At 42.0% G+C, this 23,126-nt stretch overlaps 1 protein-coding gene across 1 annotated transcript in view; it reads right to left on the bottom strand.

The window, feature by feature from the left end:
- Window positions 1-23,126, bottom strand: part of AGBL1 (AGBL carboxypeptidase 1) — a 248,017-nt gene that overhangs the window by 197,877 nt on the left and 27,014 nt on the right. Inside the window, exons 6-13 of the mRNA XM_054272993.1 lie at window positions 15,242-15,450; window positions 10,301-10,466; window positions 9,274-9,347; window positions 7,090-7,206; window positions 5,509-6,110; window positions 4,170-4,253; window positions 3,055-3,141; window positions 2,593-2,741 (exon numbers count right to left, since the gene is read on the bottom strand). Coding sequence (XP_054128968.1) covers window positions 2,593-2,741; window positions 3,055-3,141; window positions 4,170-4,253; window positions 5,509-6,110; window positions 7,090-7,206; window positions 9,274-9,347; window positions 10,301-10,466; window positions 15,242-15,450 — 1,488 coding nt within the window. The remainder of the gene's footprint in view (window positions 1-2,592; window positions 2,742-3,054; window positions 3,142-4,169; window positions 4,254-5,508; window positions 6,111-7,089; window positions 7,207-9,273; window positions 9,348-10,300; window positions 10,467-15,241; window positions 15,451-23,126) is intronic.

The following is a 23,126-nucleotide window of genomic DNA, read 5'->3' as shown; positions in this document are numbered from 1 at the left end:
CTCCAGCATTGTTGGAGCCCAGAAGTATCATCAGCAATGCCTTTCCAGCTCCCCTTGGGCTGTGCTGTGGGGCAGCACTTACTCACCACAGCCTGGAACAGCCTCTATAATGCTGTTTTCTGAACCAGTGCTGTGAGTTATATACAAGAGGCAATTCTGTATTTGGTACCAGGACATGGTCACCATGAATTCTGAGAGACACAGGCCTGTCCAGGTGATCAGGGAAGGGATGTGGGGCCCAGTGTCTGCAGGGCTCTTGATATCCCGAATTCCAGCTCCTGCCCTTCTGAGTCCAAAGGACTCATGTCACAGACACCTTTTCATTAAAAATCTTTCCTTAGGATTTTTTCTTCCTGAGAAGCTGAGAGGCCTCAGGAACAAAATGTAAACATTGATTATCTGCTGCTGTGGAATGCAGCAGGTGCATCTGTGATTGGTCTCATGTGGATGTTTGGAATTAATGGCCAATCACAACCCAGCTGGCTCTCTCTCTGTCCCAGCCACAAACCTTTGTTGATTCATTCTTTTCTATTCTATTCTTAGCCAGCCTTCTGAGATGAAACCTTTTCTTCTATTCTTTTAGTGTAGTTTTAATGTAATATATAGCATAAAATAATAAATCAACCCGTCTGAAATATGGAGTCAGATCTATGTCTCTTCCCTCATCCTAAGACCCCTGTGAGCACTGTCACAGACTCACACACAAAACTGTCTCAGAGCAATGGCTGCTACTAATCTGCCAACTCATTCTAACGGGGGGGAAAAAAAAAACAAACAGTTTTTCCTTTTTACTTCCCCTGTGGAAATGTTCAGTTTTAGAAAACAAACTGAAATCAGGGTTCTGAGGAAATCTCCCATGGCAGAGTAAGTCAGTGAAAGAGAGGGAAGGGGAGAGGTGGAGGTTGTGCCTCCTATCTCGCTCTGCTCCTGGCCACAACTATTTCATTAAAAAATCCTTTCTGCTGATTTGAAAGTCACACAGTGCCATCTAACCAAGAGCAAATGGGAAAAATCAAACCAGACAAGTAACCAGGAGCTGCAAAGAATTGCCACCCAGGGCACTTTGGCACTGCATCACAACTGCAGGCTTTTTGTCTCAGAGTGTGGGCATTAGCCCAAGGAGGTGCAGAGGGAATGTGACAAATAAACAGCATCTCTTACCACTGCTCTGTGCAAATGCTCTGCATGTGCTGGAAGGGGCAGTGAGCCTTGTTCAGCCAAGCCAGAAAAGCTGGAGCTTCACTGCCTGCTCAGAGCAGCAGAAGGAACCCACAGAGGAATTGCTGATAGCCAACCCCACAAACAAACCATCCAAAAGCAAGCCATGGCTTAGCCTCCCTCCTTAGTCCAGATGGTATTTTCACATTTCTCTTCCAAATATATTATTCATAGCATGCTTGAACATGTGAGTCATGTGCAGTTTCAGGTACACAAAATTAGATTATAAATGCTGACAACAGCCAAACTAGCAGATGACAACCTTCCACCAATAATAGCCAGAATCTCTGGCTACAGGAGTGAAGGGATAGGGGCTACATCAACAATTGCATTGTGGTTTAAAATAGGACATCAACATCCTTTATTTTCAGGCTCCTACCACACAGAGCACACTGAATTGTCTGATAATTCGGGTAAGCAGTCTAAGATGACCAAAAACGTTCAATTGGGGTCTGTATGAATACTTGAACTTCAGCCCTTTGGGTTAAAGAGTGAATGCCTTTTAATTTATCATGGCACTCACCCAGCCAGTTTCACACACACAAGTGATCCCAGCTCCTCAGGCTGTTTGTTATAGGTACATTGATCCTCAGAGAGTTGTCCTGGTGATGCTAGAGGCTGTAGCCACAGGGCTTCAGAGGAATGCAAAGTCTAATATTATGAACTTATTAAACATTCTGAGCCAGGTCTTGAGCTGGTGTAAATTAACAGAGCTCCATGGAAACAAACCAAGAAAGAAGAAAACCCCCAGCCCATGCCAGCTAAGAATTCAGTCCACAGTCTCCTTGCACAAGAAATAATTTCTTTCTAAAATGGGCATTGAAAGATGGGATTTGCCCAGCCTGTTTCTGAACAATTCTGCCTTCCTCCTGAACCATGACAGGAGCTCAAGGACAGCAAGGAACAGAATTTTTTATCATCGTTAATATCAACAGAAATTTTAGTAGGTCCAAAGATGTCTTACTAGACAAAACCAAAGAATTGTGAATGTTTGTTTGAGGATTATCACATTTATTTAAATCTTAGAAGTACTTTGGAATCCTATGCTGCTCATTCAGTTCCAACAGTTTGCCTTTCCCCTCCAGCTCTCCCAACCCCAGTGCCATTCTTCTTCAGTTCTGGTCTATAAACACAACAGTGATGTTTATTTTCCCCCGCAAATCCTCTCCCAGGTCTCAATATTCAGTTTCCTCCTCAGTCCTCCTGAGGATAGACAAAGTCTCCTTGACAAATCTAAAGTGACTTTTTCAGTGGACTTCTGGGCAGACTGAATTTACAGTCTCCCTTATAGACACAGAGAGTTTGAAACCTTTATGGCACTAAAAAGATATTCTTGTGAAGAAAAGGCTGCCCCAATTCCCCAAAGGCTCATACCATAATTAAACTGGCTGTTGAGCTTCTCACAGTTGATGATGTTGAAGCGATAGGGAATCGCCGGCTTCATGTCACGCACCTCGAAGTAGAACCACTGGTGGTGCTGGCTGCTGTTCACATCTGCATTCATAATTAGGTCATACTCAAACCTGTGAAGGAAAATAACAAAAGCAGTGGTCATGAACACCCCCTGTCTGCCACTGAACACACTGACAGCAGGCTATGCAGTCAAATTGATTGATACTTTGTGAGCATCACCATCAAACACCATTAAATACTCACAGTATGATAGTCAAAACATTTTGAGCTCTGTTTTCTTAATCATGTTCCTTCTGTGACATCCAGGTGTTAGAAGGCATAACAAGCTCCACATCATTCTAAGCTGCTTCCCTGGCTGACCCTTTGCAGAGCCAGGAGAAGGCCACCATCCCACGCTGGGACACTCTGTGCAGGGGTACTTACTCACGCACTTGGATCGCCTTCCGAAGGTTTCCCGACTCAAACTTGGAGAAAAACGTCAGACAGCCTGGAGCAGCTGGGCTTGAGAGACTGCTGGAAAGCAAAGCAAGGACACCTGTAGCTGATTGCTTCAAAGACAAGCCTTCCCTAGCACCTTCTATATGCTAAAATTTGCTTTAATATTTTTTTAATGAGCAAGAAAGAAGAAGGATGAGGTGAGCAAATCCATAACCTTCTTATCCAATGCAGCTTTCCTCTACTCTTGCTTAGTAATTCTAAATCACATCTTTCCTTTTCCCAGTACTCTCTTTTGTCACTGCTCATGTTTGCTTTCTTTATTCCAGTTACTTTCCCACTGGACTATTCCTATTATTTCATTAATTGCGGGAGGCAGTTTTATACAATTATTCTATATTTACTCTTCCTTCATCTATAGAGTTTCTTTCTCCATCTGCTTAGAAACCCTTAAATTAATCCTAAGCAACTTCATAACTTTCTCCTACCTCAAACTCTCACCTCTTTTCTGCTCCAAAGAATGTTCTCCAAGTCACCTATCCTTCCTCTGAATGCAATTTCTTTAAATTTGGGACCCTCTCTACTGCCCAGTGCTACATCTTCTCACAGACCACAGCTGAGTGCTTAAAGCTTTCACAAGGCCAGATGTTTGAGGGGTGCTTTTGAAGTGCTGTGTGAGTGTCACACTCATGAAACAGGGTACATCTACAGCCTGTGGCACTGGCTGTGCAGACACTCCATGGGAAATTCTGCCACAGGGGGTGGAGAAGATGGATTTGTCACTACAGTTCCCAGCACTGATCTTCACCTCTGTTCCAAATCACTGCATGCAATGCAGACAGATCCAGGGACAACCCACAGTCCCTTTGATGTATGGATTTTCTTGTTCTGTCTAAAAGTTCTGATGATTTCCTGCTCCAGTGGCTTCCACAATAAATCCTTTCCCTGGAGTCACCTAGAAACAATCTACCCCTCCTGGATATTTTCTCTGTTAGGCCTTTACCTCCTGCTACTTTGCCTTTATCAGAGCTGATCAAGTAAACTGAGCTCAGCGACAGCACTGACAGTGCCCCTGGTTGCAGCACTCAATTTAAGGGACCCACCTGGGATCATCTAAATCAAACACAGTTCTTCCTATCACATCCCCCGGCTGGATTAGGCGGCGAACATCATCAAGGACTTTGTCTCTGGGAAAAAGAAAGCAGCAAATCAGAAAATTGTAGTGACAGCGTGAGAAATATTGATATAGAGTATTCTTCTAAAAAGAGTCGTAGGAAATTCTTTTTAAGGACTGGGAAGGGCTTCCATGTGGTAATTCCAGGTGAACTTTTTTTTTTCCCGTCGTGAGAACCCTTCTGCTCCATCCCCATTACAAGTTGCCTTTTGGGTTAAATGACTGATTCTGGAAGATTATTTATTCACTACTGGATTGTGTCAAACTTGATTTATCCTCAGTTCTTCCCAGTCAATGCCAACCTCCAAGCAGCCAGTCTTACCCTGTGAGGAAATATCTACCATTACTTACAAACCTACGAGTCTGACTCATAGTGAATATTGACTGCAAGTCAAGCTGATTTCTACTCATTATTAAACAGAGCTTCTCTGATCCCTGGAGATGATCAAATGTGGAATACCAGATTTTCTTCCTAACCTTTGAAGCAATCATGTTATGCCTTGAAGCATGATATGATTAGTCCCATTTCAGCCATACAGTTACACATGTTGTTGTAGCCATAAAAGCAGAGCTTTTAGAGCAACAGTGCAAGAAGATGGTAGAGTGATTTTCCCTCTAAACAAGATTTCTAGCTCATATATTTACTGCAGAAAGTATCCTAGCAGTCAGAAATCAGCAGTCTTAATAAATAACGTTAGTTGATCAACTCTAATTTTAGCACAGAACCCACCATCTTTGCTGCCTGCTAATAATCCCCTACACCACTAAAAAGAAATATAAAGTCATTGCATTTAGGCCTATGTCAAGCCAAAAAACTGTAATTAAGAGCTTTATCTCCCAGCACATCTTCAAAACACAGCTCCCCACTCATCTGAGCACCTAAATAATGAGACATCCTTTCTGAAAGGACAGATAGGATTTTCCCTGAGAGAATCAGATGGGACCAACAATGCAAGCGCTAAAGTGGCTGAATAAAGAATGAGATTGAAGGTAAAAACATATCTCACAAGGACACAGAGGTTTCTCCATCTCTAAAATGGACTTGTTTTCATTTGTGTCCTAACAAGGTCATAGATTGACAACCCAGCTTAGATTCCCATCTAAGCTTCCCATTATTGATGAATTTATCTATCAGTTGAGGCACATAATTGGGTTGCAAAAAATTAGTTCAATAGCTTCCTAAGGCATTCAGGGCTGTTCAGAACCTACATAAGCCAGTTTTGAGCCCAGGAGCTCTCAGCTTGGTCCCCAGTTTAAAGCACCATCACCTTTGGAGCCCATGCTTGCGCTCCAGCACGGGCTTGCTGTAAGGAGGTGGCTGGTGACCCCAGAAATCTGGGAATGCCAGCTCTCTGTAGCCTGGGATGGACTTCACACATTGGGCCCTGGCTGCATAGAAACAAGGGCTGTGGAATGGGATATCTCCTTGGTGTTTCTCCAGAAGGTTTCTAACCAGATCGGAGCTCTCCAGCCTCCCTTCAGGACTAGGATCGATCGAGGCCTCACAGTGAGGGTAAAACACTTTTTTGTACCAAGCAGCATCTTTTAGGAGGGAGCACAAAGCAAACACATGACTCCTGGCTGGATCTCCCTCCTCACAGAAGTCTTTATCCTGGGGTTTTTCAGCAATGTCTCTGTTTCCATCATTCTTATCCCATATGCATTCCTCCTTCTTTCTCCAGCTCTGCAATGGGACTTTGAAATCCTGTTCTCCTGGATCTGGTCCCATCTCTGTGACACTTTGGTTTCTCCATCTGCAGTTTGGATGCTTCACAGAAGTAGCGCTTGGAATGAAATGAGAGGGAGCAGAGGGAAGACTCTCAGTCCTGTCCTCCAAGCTCTTCTTTTCCTCAGACTCAAATTCAAGCTCCTTTAAATTCAAAAAGCAGAAGAAATTGAAAGAAACTACAGACAGATTGTGCCTCCTTCCAGAGGAAACCTTTCAAGGGGGAAAAGAGGAAATATTTACACATCTCCCAAAACTGTACTCAACCAATAAAACAGCCAGAGCAAAATCAGTGCATGGACCACCTGCCAGCATTTCTCTATCCACAAAGCTGTTTCTACAGAAATCCTCAGAAACCAAAAGGATCTGATTGGAAATGATTTGCCCAAACGACTCAACCAAAACAAATCATTCAAACAAAGAAGGGAAGATATTTTGCAAGGCATTTTTTTAAACTATAAATGCAACAGGAGAGTAAAGGTGGCCAATCTGTCACGCAAAATTCCACCCCCATCTTCATGGAGGAGTATGATTTAATCCCATTTGGCTACTTATGGTCACAATCAGTATCACAATATTTTCTGTACAGGAGGTACATTAACACAGATCTTTTTCAGATTCATATTTGAAACAGGATTTTCAGCTCTCCTAAATTCCAAAACCTGTAATGAGTGCAATATTCCTTTTTTTGTCCCAAGCATCACTGGAAAAAAAAATATTTGAACTGTTCATTTCATTCAGTGGCAGTGCAATCTCATCTTCCTTCAAACCACTAGTTGACAGTATTTACTTTTCACATCTCATTCTGATTTTGATATTGCTGTTGAAATTGCCAGCAAGGATACAAATTATCTGACAGATTTCTCATGTGGCAATTTATTCAACAGTGCTTACTTAATCTACACCCAGACAAATGGGCATCAAACATCATTCCTTTTTCACTCATGATTCACACCAATGAACTCCTGCAAAAAGTCATAATCTTTGGCTTTCTAGTCCTGTAAGACTTACAGGTTCACTTTTGAAATAGCCTTGTCCAGCTATTACTTGTCAATGCTCCCTTTCAAGTATTTCTTAAATTCTGGAATATTCACAAATAAAGGAAACTGCACTACAATCATACCTGAAAATTCTGGAAAAGTTCTGCACACAGAGCTTCATATTTTTCAAGCTCTTGTTCTGGCCGGTCAAGCACTGGCCTTGACCTCAATTTATTCACATCTGTCTCCAAGTCACAATCCTACAAAAGCAGAATTAGAAAAGCATGTGTATTACACCTGCCCCATGAGATGATCTCAGCCATCAGTGAATTGAGGATAAAAAGAGTGTGTGAAACTTTCACAGTCAAAGGCTGCTGTGCATTAATGTGCAGCCTCACCCATATCAGAGGTGAGAACCAAAGCCAAACTGTGTCAAGCATTCAGCTATTACATTATAAAAAACTCAAAAACCTCCAAAATAAAACAAACAAACAAAAAAACAAACAGGAAAAGTTGGAGCAAGAGGAAAGGATGGAGACATGGCCTTGATGACTGGGCATTACATTGCAGCATTATTATTCAAATAATTCAACAAGTCTGTGTCCCACCAAATGCCATCAAAGAAATTATTTGCTCCTGACAAATGGATTCATTTCCAAAGCTGTTATAAAAAGAAAAAAAAAGGAAAATTGCCTGAATGCACCAGTGCCCATGGCATTTCAAACCCTGAGCCACACTTGGGTCACAAAGCAGAGTCTGAAGAGTTTTTGGGCAGAGATGAAAAGGCAGTGAAGACCTGCCAGAAACATGAGCTCAGTTGAAAAGGATTTGCCACTGAGAGCATACTGATGCATAAGAAGCTTCGCATTTTGGATGGAAAAGAATAGATAGTTGATGTGGTGATTTTTATTTTCATAGAGCTCTAAACAGCTCCTGATGGAAGGGTAGAGCCAAGTTTCAGTTTGGTTGGTGCTGCTAGCATGCATGGATATGTGTTATGTTGCTGTGAAAATGTTTACAAGTCACATCAATACCAGCAAACATTGTGCAAAAGATCTTAAACCAAAAAAAAAAAAAAAAAAAAAAAGGATAAGCTGAAAGTTCATTATCCATTCCCTGCTTGCTTTCCCTTTAGCAAGGTTTTTTACAGGAGATATATGACCAGCAAACCAGACAAACAGTATTTAAAACTCATATGCAGAATAAGCTCTTAGGCCAAAAAAAAAAAAAAAAAAAAAAAAGGCAACCCCAAAACTGCTTACATCTACTTGGTAAATCCTTATGAATAATGAAATAGTTCAGAAGCATAGAGGAGCTGTTACTAAATGAATAACTAATTAAAGAAGGAGATAAATCCACTATGAGCCTTATTCCTAATGAGCATCTTGACGAGCTCTAATAGTCAGATAAAAACAGCCAGACAGGGGCAAGTTAGGACACTCAGATAGTGTGGGGGGGGGTTTAACTTCCTTTTTTTTTACTGGGTGACATCAGTTTAATATTTGAGGAGAAAAAGACAGGGCAAGTAATGAGAACTCCCTTTCACAGAAGTCTCAATCATTTCTAATTAGACCATATTTGCAACTTCATTTCTTTAATTTGCTTTCCCAAGCTACTTTATGTGGCTAAGACTTATTAGCAACATCCACTACTTCACATTTGCATATGAGCTAGTTTGTATTTTCACAACAGAAAAGTTTGCACCCTCATCCTCAGCTGGTAGAAGGTTTTTTTTTTGCCAGTTAGGCCATGGAAGGGAGAGTGCTAAGGGAGAATTCAGAGAAGTATTGAATAATTCATTGTATTATTTGTCTGTGTGCAGCAGCAAATAAAGAAGGAATATAGGTTCAAATGCACCAGCTGTGGCTTAAAAGAACTAGCCTTTTCCTCAGGGTAGCTGCACAGCCCAAATATGCTCTGATATGGGAATAAAGAGAGGGTTAGCCTTTCCTGGATGATAAATCAATTTCCCCTAAGTGCCATTTTCCTGGCATATGCCGAGCGGATCAAAGATCCACCATTTATCCCTGACTGTGGATGTGATTCTGGGCAGAGTCTGTGCAGGAGCAGAGGAGTCACCAAACCCCGTCCACCCTGGGTGACAAGCATGACAATGAATAGAATGAAGGCAGGGCACTTTTTAGTGAAAGCCAGTGCATTCTCCTTTCCTTTTTTCAAGTATCCTCCCATTATCCATGTAGTAGGTTCACATGGGACCACATGCACATTCTCTGCTTTGAAAGTCTTTCAGGGTGTCAAAATAGACAACAATATGTTCTATTTTCCAGTATGGAGATAATTATGGGAACTATGGCTTGTATACCTACTTCCTCTTTACTCTCCACATCCTCATTATCCCAGTCTTTTTCATCCTCTTCCTCTGCTTCACTTTCACTGTCACCTGCAGGAGTAGGAAGGAAACACAAACTAAGGTGTTCAACCCAACATCCCTCTCATACCCCGAAGGGAAATGCGTGTAAATTCTTCTATGTGTGCCACACAGTCCACAACCCACCACAACCCTGATTAAAGCAAATCCCATTTGTTAATCTCATATAAATGAATTTGGCACTAATTCACCCAGTTTCTAAAGCTCTGTTCTCTTGGACTCAAGCGCTGCCTTTCAAAACCATGACAAATGTCCCCATGATATGGATCCAACTCATTTTACAAAGCAATACAGAGATTTTCTGCTTGGCTGCAATGATATTACAGGATGCTCTTAATCTGTATTATCTAGATTAGGGTGTTTTAGTGCTGTGATTGTTACAGTATTTCAGCATCTTCCACACAAAATTGAACGTAGCAAAAATTGCTTCTGTGTGTCATGGAGCCTTTTCTGCAGAGTGGCTGTCCTGCCTGTACTTGAGCTCTGCTTTCCAGCAAGAGCTCCCATCTTTTACTGATGCAGCATGACTGCTGCCTGCTTTTACTTTAGAAAGGGAAAAGGATAATAATTCTTCCTATTCTTTACTGAAAAAGCTGCAGGGCAGTTTTTACCCCCCAAGCAGCCAATGCACAGGCACAATTACATCTCCGTCTGCTACTGGGGAGCAATGGCATCTCTAGCCTCTACTATACCCACTCTGCTCCTTTATTTTTCGGATAATAGAATAATTTTTTCCCTTTTCTTTGCTCCTTTACATCTTCTCTCATTTATTCTCCAAACAGACTCTTGCAGCTTTAAGAAGATCCGGGAGTATTTTTTCCCTACTGAGTGACACTTTAGGTTATCACATTAATTTTAACTGTAAACCTCAGGATTATGCCAAGTCTCCCTTCCCCAGATCCCACACTTAATTCTTATGTCGTGCTCCTCTTCCTCTTTCTGAACTCCACCCTTTAGTTATTTACCTTCAGATCCCTCACATGGAGGTTCAGCACTGGCATTCCCAGGAAGAGGGAAGGAATAGGAACTCCTTACAGTCACCACAGGCAGATGCTCCTTGGGGTAGCACTTTCTCAAAATATGAGTTGCAGTAGTTATGATAGGATCCAGATTTTTACAAGATAAACAGTCCTAGGAAACAAAGGAGAATTACATTAAGAATTGTCTTTTACAACAGCCCCTCTTCTGGTGTGAACATAATTCCCTTCACCACCCAGGATTCACACCCATAAACCGCAGCAAAACATCATAATCTTGGTTTTCCAGTCCCATAAAACTTACAGGTTTACTCTTGAAAAAAATCTTGTCATGTATATGTTTTGGCTGCCAAAACATGCCAAAATCTGTGCTTCTGCAGCTTCAGCACAACTACACCCAGAATCATGCCAAAACTCACAGAGATAAACTAACAGAGTTAACACCACTATTTCAGTGTATTCAGGGTATACAATGTCTTCTCAGAGAGAATACACTCCCACTGTACTCTGTTCTCTGTGGTTGAATCATTAGGCCCAAGAGCTATTCTGAAAGATCACTATATATTACCTAATCATAAAATAATTAATAACTGCAGTATCCCACAATTTCCATTACTATAATCCAGAGGAGGAAATAGACATGTAAACATTTTTTAGAGCCCAGGTATTCTTTGAAGACACTGAATACTTTGTATTTTTGTGGTACTGTTGTGCAAGTGAGCTCCTCAGACTTTTGTTGCAAAGAAAACAAACCAAAATCCCCACAGAACTAAAGAAAGACCCCCTGAGACATAATAGAAATTATGTATGTCTTCATACATCACAGTGTATGTCTTCAATAGAACAGAGTTAGGGAGTTTGGATAAAGGAATGATAATGCTGCACAAAGGCAAAGTTGTTTAAAAGCAATGGGTGCAATTCTCAGAAAACCCAGCCCTTGGATTTGCCCAAATGCAGCAGACCCAAATCACAGCCTCCATCAGAGTGAGTCATAAGTGCAGAATTCTACCCAAATTCACAATTTTCACTCTGCCTCTCAGCATGTTTTCTTCAGTGGTTTGGAACTAAGACTGAGCTCATCAGAACAGGAATGCAACTTAAATAAGCATCATGAATATGCTACAAGGCAAAAGAGAACTATTGCAATACCTTCTACGACCATTTCATGATTTTGCATCCCTGAGGTAGAGATAAAATGGAACAACCAAGAGGGGAGAACAGATGCTTCATGTCATTGCCTGACAGCCCATAGTCAGCATTTGGGCTGGACCAAAAAGAAAAACCTAACAGACAATCCAAGCATTCAGCAGAACCAGGCAGAGGGCCAAAAGAATGTAAAAAAGAACATAAAATGACCATTGGATCACAGGCTCTGCCTGACTAACCTCATCTTCTTCTAGCAAAAGGTGTTTAGTGGTGGACTTGAGGATGCTGGGTTAATGATTGGATTCAATCTTAAAGGCCTTTTCCAATCTAAATGATTCTGTGATAAAGTACTTTATTATAACCAGGAACAGGAAAATGGCTGTACTGGGGTTCTTTTGGTTGGGGAGGATTTTACTGTTTTCTCATGTATGATTGAATGGCATTATAAGATTCAGTGGGATTAACCAGGATTCCTGTAGGGAGGCTAGGAAAAAATCATCTAAAGCTGACATGCTTACAAGACTCACTACAAGAATTTTAATATGTATTTCTGGTTCTCTGGCTGTTTGGAACTAGGGGGAGAGAAAAGAAAATTATGAAAGCATCTCTGAGGAAAGTTTTATTATGGGTAGAGCAAACACCAAGGAGAACTGGTTTCTATTTCTGTTTCAATTTATTCACTCCTTCATATGGTTGCCTTTGTTTGCTTGTTATTAAAGGAAAGATTAGGAAAGTTTGTCTACATGTGGGAACAAGCTAATATTCTCAACAGTCTACTAGTTTAGTTTACTAAAACTGATCTGTTTTTGCTCAAACAGTGAATGCAGGACTGTTTAATTGCCTGCCTTGGGACAACCTCCTTAATTCATTGCCAAGTGAATTTAAATAGTCAAGACCAAGGCATGTTCATCCAGACAATGAACTTCAACACGTGGAGTTACTCAGGGATGGAGTTACTCAGTGATGCTATTTGGAAGTCATTTTTCTGTGCAGCAAATTAGCTCAGAAGTGCAAACAAGCCTTCAGATACCTTAGAGGGAATTTGTGGGACTGTTTTCATTACTGCTCATAAAGTGCTCTCAGATTCTGAGGTAACACTGTTTACAAATGGCTGGAAATGATTACATCAGTGTATTGGAAAAGCCCTTTTTACTGACACCTGGGAAGCAGACAGGAGACTGCTCTGTAAGCTACCCCATTTATTTTGTGGTGGGATAACGTGAATGAGGGAAGAGTAAACCCTTAGCTCAGAAAAACTCATGTAAAGCTAACCTGGATTCAGATCTGCTTTTTTAATCTCCGCACAATCTTTTCTCCACTGAATCTGGAATAGGACAGATATTATGGCATGTGATATATAGAAGAAAAAAAAAAAAGGAGGTTTCAATATGACAGTAAGACAAAAGATAGTGATGCTGATTGATGCTCCTACTGGCAAACAGTGTGGAATATAGGATAATATTATCCTAGAGTAGTAGGGGAGGCTGAAGAGAAACGAGGCAAGCTTAAGAAACCAGATGGAAAAGTGATAAACTATCAAGATAACGTTCCATGCAGCAGAATCTCCTAAAGCACACAGAAACCTGTTTTCTTGTCTCAGAGTAGGCAGCTCTGTCACTGCACACAAAACCAGACAATGCTAATGTGAATATACCATTTAACTGTCAGGAAAATCAAAGTGCAGCTAGGAAAAGGGAATGGGAACAGAAAGTACTTCCTTTCCATGAATGATTCCATTATCTATAATTATTTTTTATTCCGGGTAGGAGTAGAATTCAAAATACCTCTAAATTCCCCTAAAATATCTCTAAACTCTCCTCAAATTTAGTAGCAGTCACTTCTAATCTATGTGAGGTGACAGTTTTTGAACTATTGGCTCCTCCTGTAAAGAAATAAGCTTAAGGGCTATTAAAAACTCAGGTATTTCATCTGTCCATCAGCCTGGACAATAGGCAGCCAGAGAGGTTTCAATTGAAAACCAGCCTTGTAAATAGAATTTCCACTGGAGTTTAAAACAAACCCATCCTGGAAAAATAGTTTTCATTTCAATAAATATGTGTGCATAAGAAAAACAAAAACCCAAACAAGCAAAACTTAAGAAGTTTCAGCAGAACTTTTCTACCCAGATTTTAACACCTTAAAAATCTCATTAGCTGCTCAGAGTCTGGTCCAGGTTAATCACCAGAGCCAGTGCATTCCCTAAAGACACTAAAATACTGTCCACACACAGAGTCATTGCTTTCCCAATCAGGAGTTGTTTGTCTTGTCCTGTCTTCATCTCTTTCCCTCTTGCTACAGCCTGTTCTCTGTCTCAGGAGACAAGATTTCCCATCTTTCTCTCATGAAAACTATGAAGATTTTTGTGGCAGCAGCAGCCTCTACCTCAGGTTAGATAGGGAAGAGCATGAGTGAGATCTCCTAGGGCTGCCAGACTCCTGCCAACACTTCATGTCTTGGAGAGACACTGCAAGACTGACAATATCCCAAAGAAGCAGTGAGAGAATATTGAGCTTTGAATCTATTAACCTTGGTTATTTCTTGTCCAAGGTCTCCCTAATAGCACACACTGGGAAAAAAAAGCAAACTGGAGGCCCCTGAAGCTGTCATTTCTGCTCCACTTCTGACCTTTGGAAGGATTAGCATTTTCAGTGTTTACTGGAGCCGTAGGATGGCACGTCCTGTTTGTGCACCCAAGGTGACCCCACGGTTGCTCTTGCCATGGAGCTGCTCCAGGCTGAGCTATCAGGAGGTGTTAGCTCAGAAAGCTTCATGGGCTGTGGGAGGCTCTTGAGAGGGAGCATCCACCCTCAGCAGCTCTTTCCATCCACCCTATTCATGTTTCTTCAGAGCAGGAACTTCTCATTGACAGAGGCCAATCCCTTGGGAGGTCTGCTGGCTCTGGTCACCTCACCCTACCTAGAGAAAATGTCAGTTCTTCATGAAGAAAGTGAAGGGAAAATTCCAGAATTCTCCCATACCCTGCTGGCAAGAAATGACTCACAGAAGAATCCTTCATGACAGTGATGGAGAAGGGGAAGAAAAACACACTGAATCATAAGGCAATGCATTCTTTTTAAAGGAGGAAAGAAACAGGCTTTACTTTCTGATGGTTCTACAATGAGATAATGCATAGCCACTAAGAGCAACAATGGAAACACTCCTAGAGAATCACACACGTGATTTTCTCTAAGTTCAAAGCAAGCTAAGGAAGCATTTTGCTGAGAGACTGAGGAAACTCTCACTGTTCTGTGCCTGCCCTTTCTATACCTTATAGGCATCTCATCCACAGGACCATGGCATCTTTCTCTTTCAATAACGTTTCACAAGATTAAAATTTAACCTCCCAAAAAACTGTTGATGGATGTTTCTCATTAGGAAAGGCTTGGCTAAATGAGCCTTTTGTTTAAAAGGCTAATTGAGTGGAATTATCTGGTTATTGTGAAGGAAAATCTCACAAAAGACCTAAGCAATTCCTCTATAGAGATATTGCATTATTCTTCAGGAGAAGAAGTCCAAGCAGGCAGCAGGATGCACAGGGAAAGAGAAAAGCTCTAAAAGCATGAACTAGAATTCCCATAGGAATTAAGATTTGTTTTAAACTGAAACATTTCAGCTTTTCTAAAGTACTAACTGTGTAAAAGTCAATAGTTCTTCATGTAATCATTTTTTTCATTTATATGTCCTATCCTAAATTTATATAACAATGGAATTTCCTGCAGTGGGATGCAGAACCCAGCCCTAACCACCAAATCACCTCATTTAAACACAAAAGGCACCCTTTACCTGCACACTTGTGAAGAGAATCTCCATTCCCCGGGAACCAAGGAAAGTCTCCCTGCCCAGCTGGATGTTGGTGATGTACTTCAGGCAGAGCAGGAGACCCCTACGGATGTAAATGAAGTTGTTGGAGACATCATTGCGGTGCCAGTCCTGGTAGAGCCTCAGCAATTCCCCCAGGTAGCCTCTGTTCACTGCCCGGCGGCTGTTGGACTCTGAAAAGCAGAGAAATGCTGAATTAAACTCCTTCCTGTGTGGTAATTGGGGTACTCAGTGATGGAACTCAGACTTCAACACCTGCTCAATCTGGCTTAACGATCTCAGTTAAAGACAATATATATTTTTACCTTTTTTTATTACTTAAAATGTTATTTGCTAAACATGACCTATGTTCTTAGAACAATATCTGAAAAAAAACCAAAACCCACAACAGTGTCCTGTCTGGAAACAGGAACCCTCCAGATGAACCAAACCATAAGCCTGTATCTCTTTCCAAGTGCTAATAAACCTAATTCCAGTTGCAGCACAAAATTTCCTGAAATTACCAAAGTTCCTGAGGAGTGAGAAAAGCTGAATAAAGTAAGAGTAGTCAACAGCATAAAATCTTCACCACAGTGCTGCACTTCAGTCCTGAGAGAACACCTTGCTGAGATCAACAAATTCAGAAACCTTGTGGCTGTACACTCCTGCCACAGCCAGAGAAATTATTTTTAACTTCTAAATGTATTCCCACAAACACCTGTATAATGAAAGCCATGAATCAAGTGATTCTGGAAACCCACAGTATTTAAAAATTAACAAAACACCAACATGAGCAATAGCAGTTGGGGCTTCTTTTCTTTTGCTTCCTGGCTCCAAGATTTTAAAGGTCACATTCAGGTAATGTTTAAAGGCTTTACTGCATGGGCAAGAAAATTACAAAAAAATATTTAAAAAAAATAAGATTCATAAGAGATTGAGATAAAATGCAAAGTCTGCTGAGTTTCTAAAACACGTCCCTTCACCTCCTGCATTCCTTGCCCTGGCCCTCAGGGCAAACATGAAGGCACACCAGACCCCAGGCTCCCTCCCTTTAAACCAACCCAGCCTAAATTTTCCTGACTGATCCTGACATCCCTTGCTGTGACAGGCATTAAAAGCTGTCAGGAGCTCAGTAATCGACTGGGGGGCAGGAGGTATATGCAAGGCAGGAGCTCAGCTCTCTGAATAGCAATCAGCACTTGCAGCTCACAGCAGATGGCTCCTGGTACCAGAGCTGGTGGGCTCCAATCCATTTCCTCTTCATTAAACAAAGTGCCAGAGCCTCTCACACCTGGAGATTTAAATCCATCAGTGGGGATTCACGGGACAGGAGAAGCAGCTAGAGGTGAAGTGAGAGAATGGGAAGATGCTGCCTGAAGAAAATCAGCAAGAAGAGAAGCCATGGAAGGAATAAGCAGCAGGAGCAGCAAACCTCAATCCCAGTGATGAAGAAGATGGAGACATTGGAAAGGTGAAAGAAGTCACCTAAATTGAAGTCTTCTGTTGTGACAGTGTTCACAGGGATCCCAGAATGAGGGAAGAGATGAGGATTTGACTCCATGTTTCAGAAGGCTTGATTTATTATTTTATGATATATGTTACATTAAAACTACAATAAAAGAATAGAAGAAAAATTTTCACCAGAAGGCTGGCTAAGCTAAGAATAGAAAGGAATGAATAACAAAGGTTTTTGGCTCGGACAGAGAGCCGAGCCAGCTGACTGTGATTGTCCATTAATTATAAATATCCAACATGAGACCCATCACAGATGCACCTGTTGCATTCCACAGCAGCAGATAATCATTGTTTACATTTTGTTCCTGAGGCCTCTCAGCTTCTCAGGAGGAAAAAATCCTAAGGAAAGGATTTTTCATAAAAGTTGTCTGCGACATTCTCTCGGTCTCGTCTCCACAGTAGATGAGCAAACCTTTACCTGGAGAAGGGATTGGAGGGTTTTCCTTCTACCTGGCCTGGTCCTGCACATTTCTCTACCATTGGCACCAACCAGCACCCCCATCCCAGGCTTCCAATTCATTTTAATGCTGCTCTGCACCTTCACAGCACCCTGCTGGTCCCACAGCAATTCCAGTCCCACACAGCTCTGCCCAGCCTCCCACACCTTGGCCTGCAGCTCTCCAGCATTTCCTCCCTTTGCTGATAACCACCTACATTAAGTCTGCATTCTGAGCCCCAGTGGTTGTCAGATGGAGAAGGTCACCCTCCTCCTCTGACCTTCACTCCGTATTTCTGCTTTCTATATGACTCTCTGCGAGAAAACTTTAGTTGCTTGAGAATCCCTTATCAATCCCAATGATTTTATTCATGATTTCCTGTTAATCCTCAACCAGCTGTCATGTTTACTAACCTGCAGGATGACTAACCCCTTAAATCAGTCAATCTTCCTTGAAGAATGACTCAGGAAGCTCTGTAAAAGTCAATAAGTGTATAAAACATGACAAGAAGAACAGAGTTGGAGAGCATAAGGTAGGGACAATTTAGATCAGACTCAGAGCTTCCCTGAGCTGTTCAGGGACAGATGAAATTGGACTAGATCTAGGCTTTTATAGCCTCTAGCACACAGAGCTTGAAGTCTAAGCTTTCTGTGTCAATGTCAATAGGAAGAAGGGAAAAACTGGGAAGCACTGTGTGTAGAGCTTCTTGGGGAATTTGTTGAAAAAAAAAATTCTCTCTCAAAGTGTGTCTGTGATCTTTTAAGACAGATTCCCACATTTGAATCTCAGCTCCATAGGGACCAAAGCACACAACTGCCCTATGCTTTAGTTTTAATACTCATTGAAAAGCATGGAGGAAGGTGAGCAGAATAATTTTGCTGTTTCCTCACATGTTTTCTGTAGTACTCACCACCCTCAGGATCAAAACAGTCCCTTTTCAAAATGAAGCTGAGATAGTCTGTTCTGTGAGAAAGAGATGGAGAGGCAGGACTAGATTTCCCTGAACCCTTTGATCAGAAGCAATGAGAATTAATTGCTGAAGGGGCAAAAAACACATTAATTTTGTTTCTCCTGTCTGATTTCATTGATTCTCCTCTGCTCTCCTGCGCTGTCAGTGTTTTTTCTTTATTTTTTTTCCATTTTTTCAGTTCTATAGTCAATAAAGTAGTGAATAAACGAAAGAGGAAGTATGCCAAGATCTCCAGAAGGCAGAATGGAAAAAGGAGGCCTCCCCACCTGTCTGTGTCTGTTGGTCTCTCCATCTAGGGATGCACCAGCATGGGTATCTATCTATATTTTGGCACAAATACAGATGGTGGAAATGAATCATACAGGTACAAGCAGCACTGCACAGATTTGTAGGCAGCAAGAACCACCCCTCCTGGAGCGAGTGCATACAATCTGTGTGGTAAGTGGCAAAATGTCCTGTCTTCTGACCCTCTTCCTGACATTCTTTAGTTAGGCCCTTTCCCTCTCCCTGGGTGTGGTCAGTGGCCAGTGGCAATGGAAGTTTTCCTGCCTTGCAGCTTTCAGGGGTGCACAGGGATGGTTCCTCCTATTTTGAGTGAACTGAAGGGATTCCTTTCTTGTGAGGCCATCAGTGGGAATTCAGCACCAAACAAACAAACAAAAAAAAAAAAACTGTTTTGGCTAAAGACTGGGCTGATCAGTGACCAAAGCTGCATTAACAGCAAAAATCTGATATACCTCAACCACTTTAAGCTATCCATTGGATGGACTATCCATCTGCAGCAGCTGGATGTGTGGCACTGACCTCTCCTTGAGCAGGGACAGCTCCCAGGGTTACCCCTCAAGGCTGAGGGATCCCTTGCCTGATACCAGACACGGGTATGTTGATAAGTGACATTTTTTTGCATGCATGTGACATTCAAAACAGAGTGAATTTATGTGCTCATATTTGTATCCCATTCTAACCTTAAATGTAGTAAACAGAGTCTTGCTGTCCAATCCATCTGTACTCATTAAATATTTTACATATCCAAATTTATGGATTAAAACTGACTTCTAGATCAGATCTGTCTGAACCATCTCTGACTCCTCCCCTGTGACAATCTTCCTAATCTTATTCTGCCATCTCTGACAGGGGAGCACTGTCTTCACCACCACCCCAAACCTGTCCCTGGAATCCTATTTTCCTTGCAGGAGTTTCACTTCTGCCTGATGAGACTGGGGTGAAAGGAAAGCATTCAATGCTTGCTTAGTTTCCCACATTTCAAGACCTGCCCCTTCATTTGTGGCTTCCAGGGCAGTGCTGCTCATCAGGGAAAGTCTGAGCTCTGCAGCTCAAAACATGGGACCTGAATCACCTATGCAGCTCACCAGAAACATCTGACACGAGTCTCCAGCCAACAAGCAGAAGCCTCAAATGGTCAAAGTTACACCTAAATTACCAAGGGAATCTCACTAGAAAGAAATCCCCAATTTTGACAGAATTCTCATTCTGTGGTGGGGGCCTAAAGTCAGGTTTTCAGTCTAGGAGATGAAAGCCTCACAACCACCAGGGCTACTGTGGACATTTCTGAAGCCCTCTATGCAATCCTGTCTCCTTTGAAGTGTTTGCCAAGAACACAGGTACGACTGGAAAACATGCAGTGTATTTAATCAAAAACTGAATTACAGTCAACCTGAAATATGATGAGCAATGCACTGCTTACCAGGCAGAACAAAGAGATATTTATCTTTCTGTCTATCTGCTTAAATCTCTTTGTTGATGCCACTCAGCTGATTCATTATGCCAAGAACATACATTGCTACAGCGTGGAGATAAGAATACTCTGCTAAATTAACCCTATGGCCCCTAAAGAAGTGAAAGGAATAAGAAAAACTCCAACTTCTCCACTCTGCTCTAGTGATTGCCTCTTAGGAATAAAAAATACAAGATATTTCCTACAGCAAAGAGAACACAGCTGTTTTATTTGGTCATTGAGAGGCCATTTTTGCAGAGAAAAGCACAAGGGCTCTCTATAGACATAAAGTTAATTGTCCCCATGAAGAAACAAAGTCACACATGAAGTGCTGGGATCACTTCTGACCCAGTGGTCTCTTAGTAAGAAGGTGGCATTAACTCAACTTGTGTTGGAAGCCAGAAAACTGCCCTGTAGTTTTGCCCTAAACAGTTTCCCTTTCCTTCTTTGCTTTTCAGAAAACCAGAAATAAAATTAAAAACAAAAATACAGTTGCACAAAATCTACAGTTTGATTTTTTTTCTGACTGAAGTGGTTTGAAAGAGTTTTTTTAATAAGGACACCAGAATTTGGAAGACTTCCTCAAATTCAGGCACTGAATTTACAGAAGCCAGATCATCACTGGAGGGACAAATGCTGCCCATGCCAACACAAGGAGGTAAACAAGCATCATTAAGGATGTCAACAGGGAATAATGCAGCTCCTCAACACTAAATTTTTATTACACCTACCCTGAGAGGCAAAACATCAGGAAGTTGCCACGCCCCAGGAGAAAAAGCTAACACTTTCCTCTGGAGCACTGAGTTACATCAGTTTGGAATATGTCCGTGAATGAAGAGTCTTGGGGAAATGAATATAAAGGACATAAAAAATATATTTTCTTTCCCACAAAGTGGCTCTTCTTAAAGAGATAAAAGTATAGAATCAAGACTGTTTGCATTCTGAAATTCAGGAAGAAAAAAGACAGACACAGTGCTTGGTTTAGGTTATCATGAAAGGAACTGCAAAATTCAACTCTGATCACAATACCCAACAAGACATGATCATGGATTTGGAGCCAGGCTGACACTGGAGCTCAAATCCAGAGGTGGATAATCAGGATTTCAAGGGATGATGAGAGATGGGTACCTGGTGCAGTATGAGGCAAATCCCAGACATTGTGCTGTTGGGATGGTTTAACAATGGGGTATTTCCACTCAAGATCAAAGAGCTGCCTCACTATATCTGTTGTCAAGCATTATGAATTCAGTAGCAGGCCTTTCACACTCCCTAATCTGCTTCTGTGCTAGAACATCACTTTCTCCTCCTCAGAGTTACTTGCCCCTCCTTGATGCCAACATAAAAGGAAAAGAATGACAATGATTATTTTATCCCAGCAGAAATAAAATATTTTTATGGTTTGATAAAAAAAAGTGGGTGAAAGGTTAAATAAACGTTAGTTGATGGAAGATGGGGAGGAAAGAGTAGAAAAATGGGAGGTGAAAAGCTGTGCAAGAAGATCAAGATAGTAAAAGAAGGGAGATTTAGAAAGAGAGAAGGGAAAGGCCATCAGCAGTAACTGCTGTTAGCACACAGAATAGTCTTGATGAAATCAACGCCATCAGGAGGTCACCACAACCTGTCTTTTTAAATTGCTCATTACAATTTTCCCAGGCAAGCCTTGCACCGAGGGCCCTGCCCGTTTCCCCAGCCCTCTCCCTCAATATCCGCTCAGCCAATGCCTCTGAGAGCAGCTCCAGCTAATTTCCTCACAGACATGCAAGCCAGCGATTCTGGGAAGCACAGATAGTCGGGAATAACAAACACGACCAAAATTAGATTAAAATAACCTGCTGATAAACAAATTACTCACCCAAAATACACATTGGATTAGGCACGGTGGGGATCCCTATAATCACATCGCCACCGTGTGGCTCCCGCTCTCTCACATCCCCTCCAGCCTCAGCACCCCTGGCTTGGCTTTGTCTGGGCTTGGGTAGCAGGTGCCCAGTTTAATTCCACTGCACCCAAACTGGGAATGGTTTGCCTGGTTTATTCTGGGGTTTGGGGTCACTAAAAGCAATAGACCCCATGGCTAGAAGTGTCCTGGAGGGCATCCCATATCTGCTCAAACAGGCTCCAGCCCCTCCACACCTTGATCTTGAGGACACAGGAGTGCTCCACAATGAGTTCCTCAGGCCTTAATAGAGAGCTGCATCAAGGTATGAAGACACAGGTACAGAGAAGAAGTAGAGCAGATCCAAAGGAGGCTGGAAAAATTACCATGTTCACTCTGGGACAGAGACAAGAGACTTTGGGAAACTTTCTGTGCCTCACTCCATTTCAGTTTATCTATATCAGGATCAGCCTAGTCCTCCCCACCCTGGCCTTTAGTGAGCATCTAGAAATTGAAGGAGGAAGAATGGGCATTAGTAACACTAGAAAGTTTGACTGTAACATCAAAGACAAAAAATCTCCTGATGCTCACACAGCAATTGAATGCCACTGTAGATGTTTACCAGTCAGAATGTCCAGCCTTATTATAAAGTCAGAGTTAACATGGTGGAGAGACAGCAGATATTAAAAAGGCAGCCAGGCAATGGAGGAAGAACTTGCTGAGTGCATGTGGCCATGGCAGGTGGTGAACAGCAACTGGGAGAGCAGCATGCAAGGGCTGGGATGTGTGCAAAGAGATAAGTCAGGAGTGAGAGGCTAGCTGATGATCAGACAAGAAATGCCTTCTCCATATCAGTAATCTGAGCTTTCACTGATAGGAAGGTGCAGCACTGCCATTAGAAAGGACTTCAGCTCCTCCATTATTCACCATCTCTGATTATCACCTCATGGCAATCACTGGATACAGGAACACAGCATAACCAAGGTGTCTCAGCTCTCACTGGGTTTCCAAGCATTTATTCCCTGCTATGGATGAAGCACAAGCTTGTTGTGCTCCATCACTTATTTCTTCAGGCCATCTTGTACTTCCCCCTCTGAAACACAACAGCAACAATTCCCCAGGTCCATCTGAGTTGGTAATTCTTTCTTACACTGATGTCTCTTTCCCAGGCATACCTTGCTTCTTGCAGTTATACACCTGATAAATGAGCATTTAGCATCAGCTTCTGTCAGGAAGGAGACAGAAGCCAAACAGTTTCCAGCCAGCCCATGGATCTGCAGGTGGACAGAGTCTCAGGTGGAAGCCTGAGATGAAGATGGATGTTTCTGGCTCCATCA

This window comes from Melozone crissalis, unplaced genomic scaffold, assembly GCF_028551555.1.
Source record: "Melozone crissalis strain CALT ecotype California unplaced genomic scaffold, PUWL_Pcris_2 ptg000014l_1, whole genome shotgun sequence".
Lineage (NCBI taxonomy): Eukaryota > Metazoa > Chordata > Aves > Passeriformes > Passerellidae > Melozone > Melozone crissalis.
Note: the sequence above shows the minus strand (reverse complement) of the source record. Positions and strands in the feature narration are given on the sequence as shown.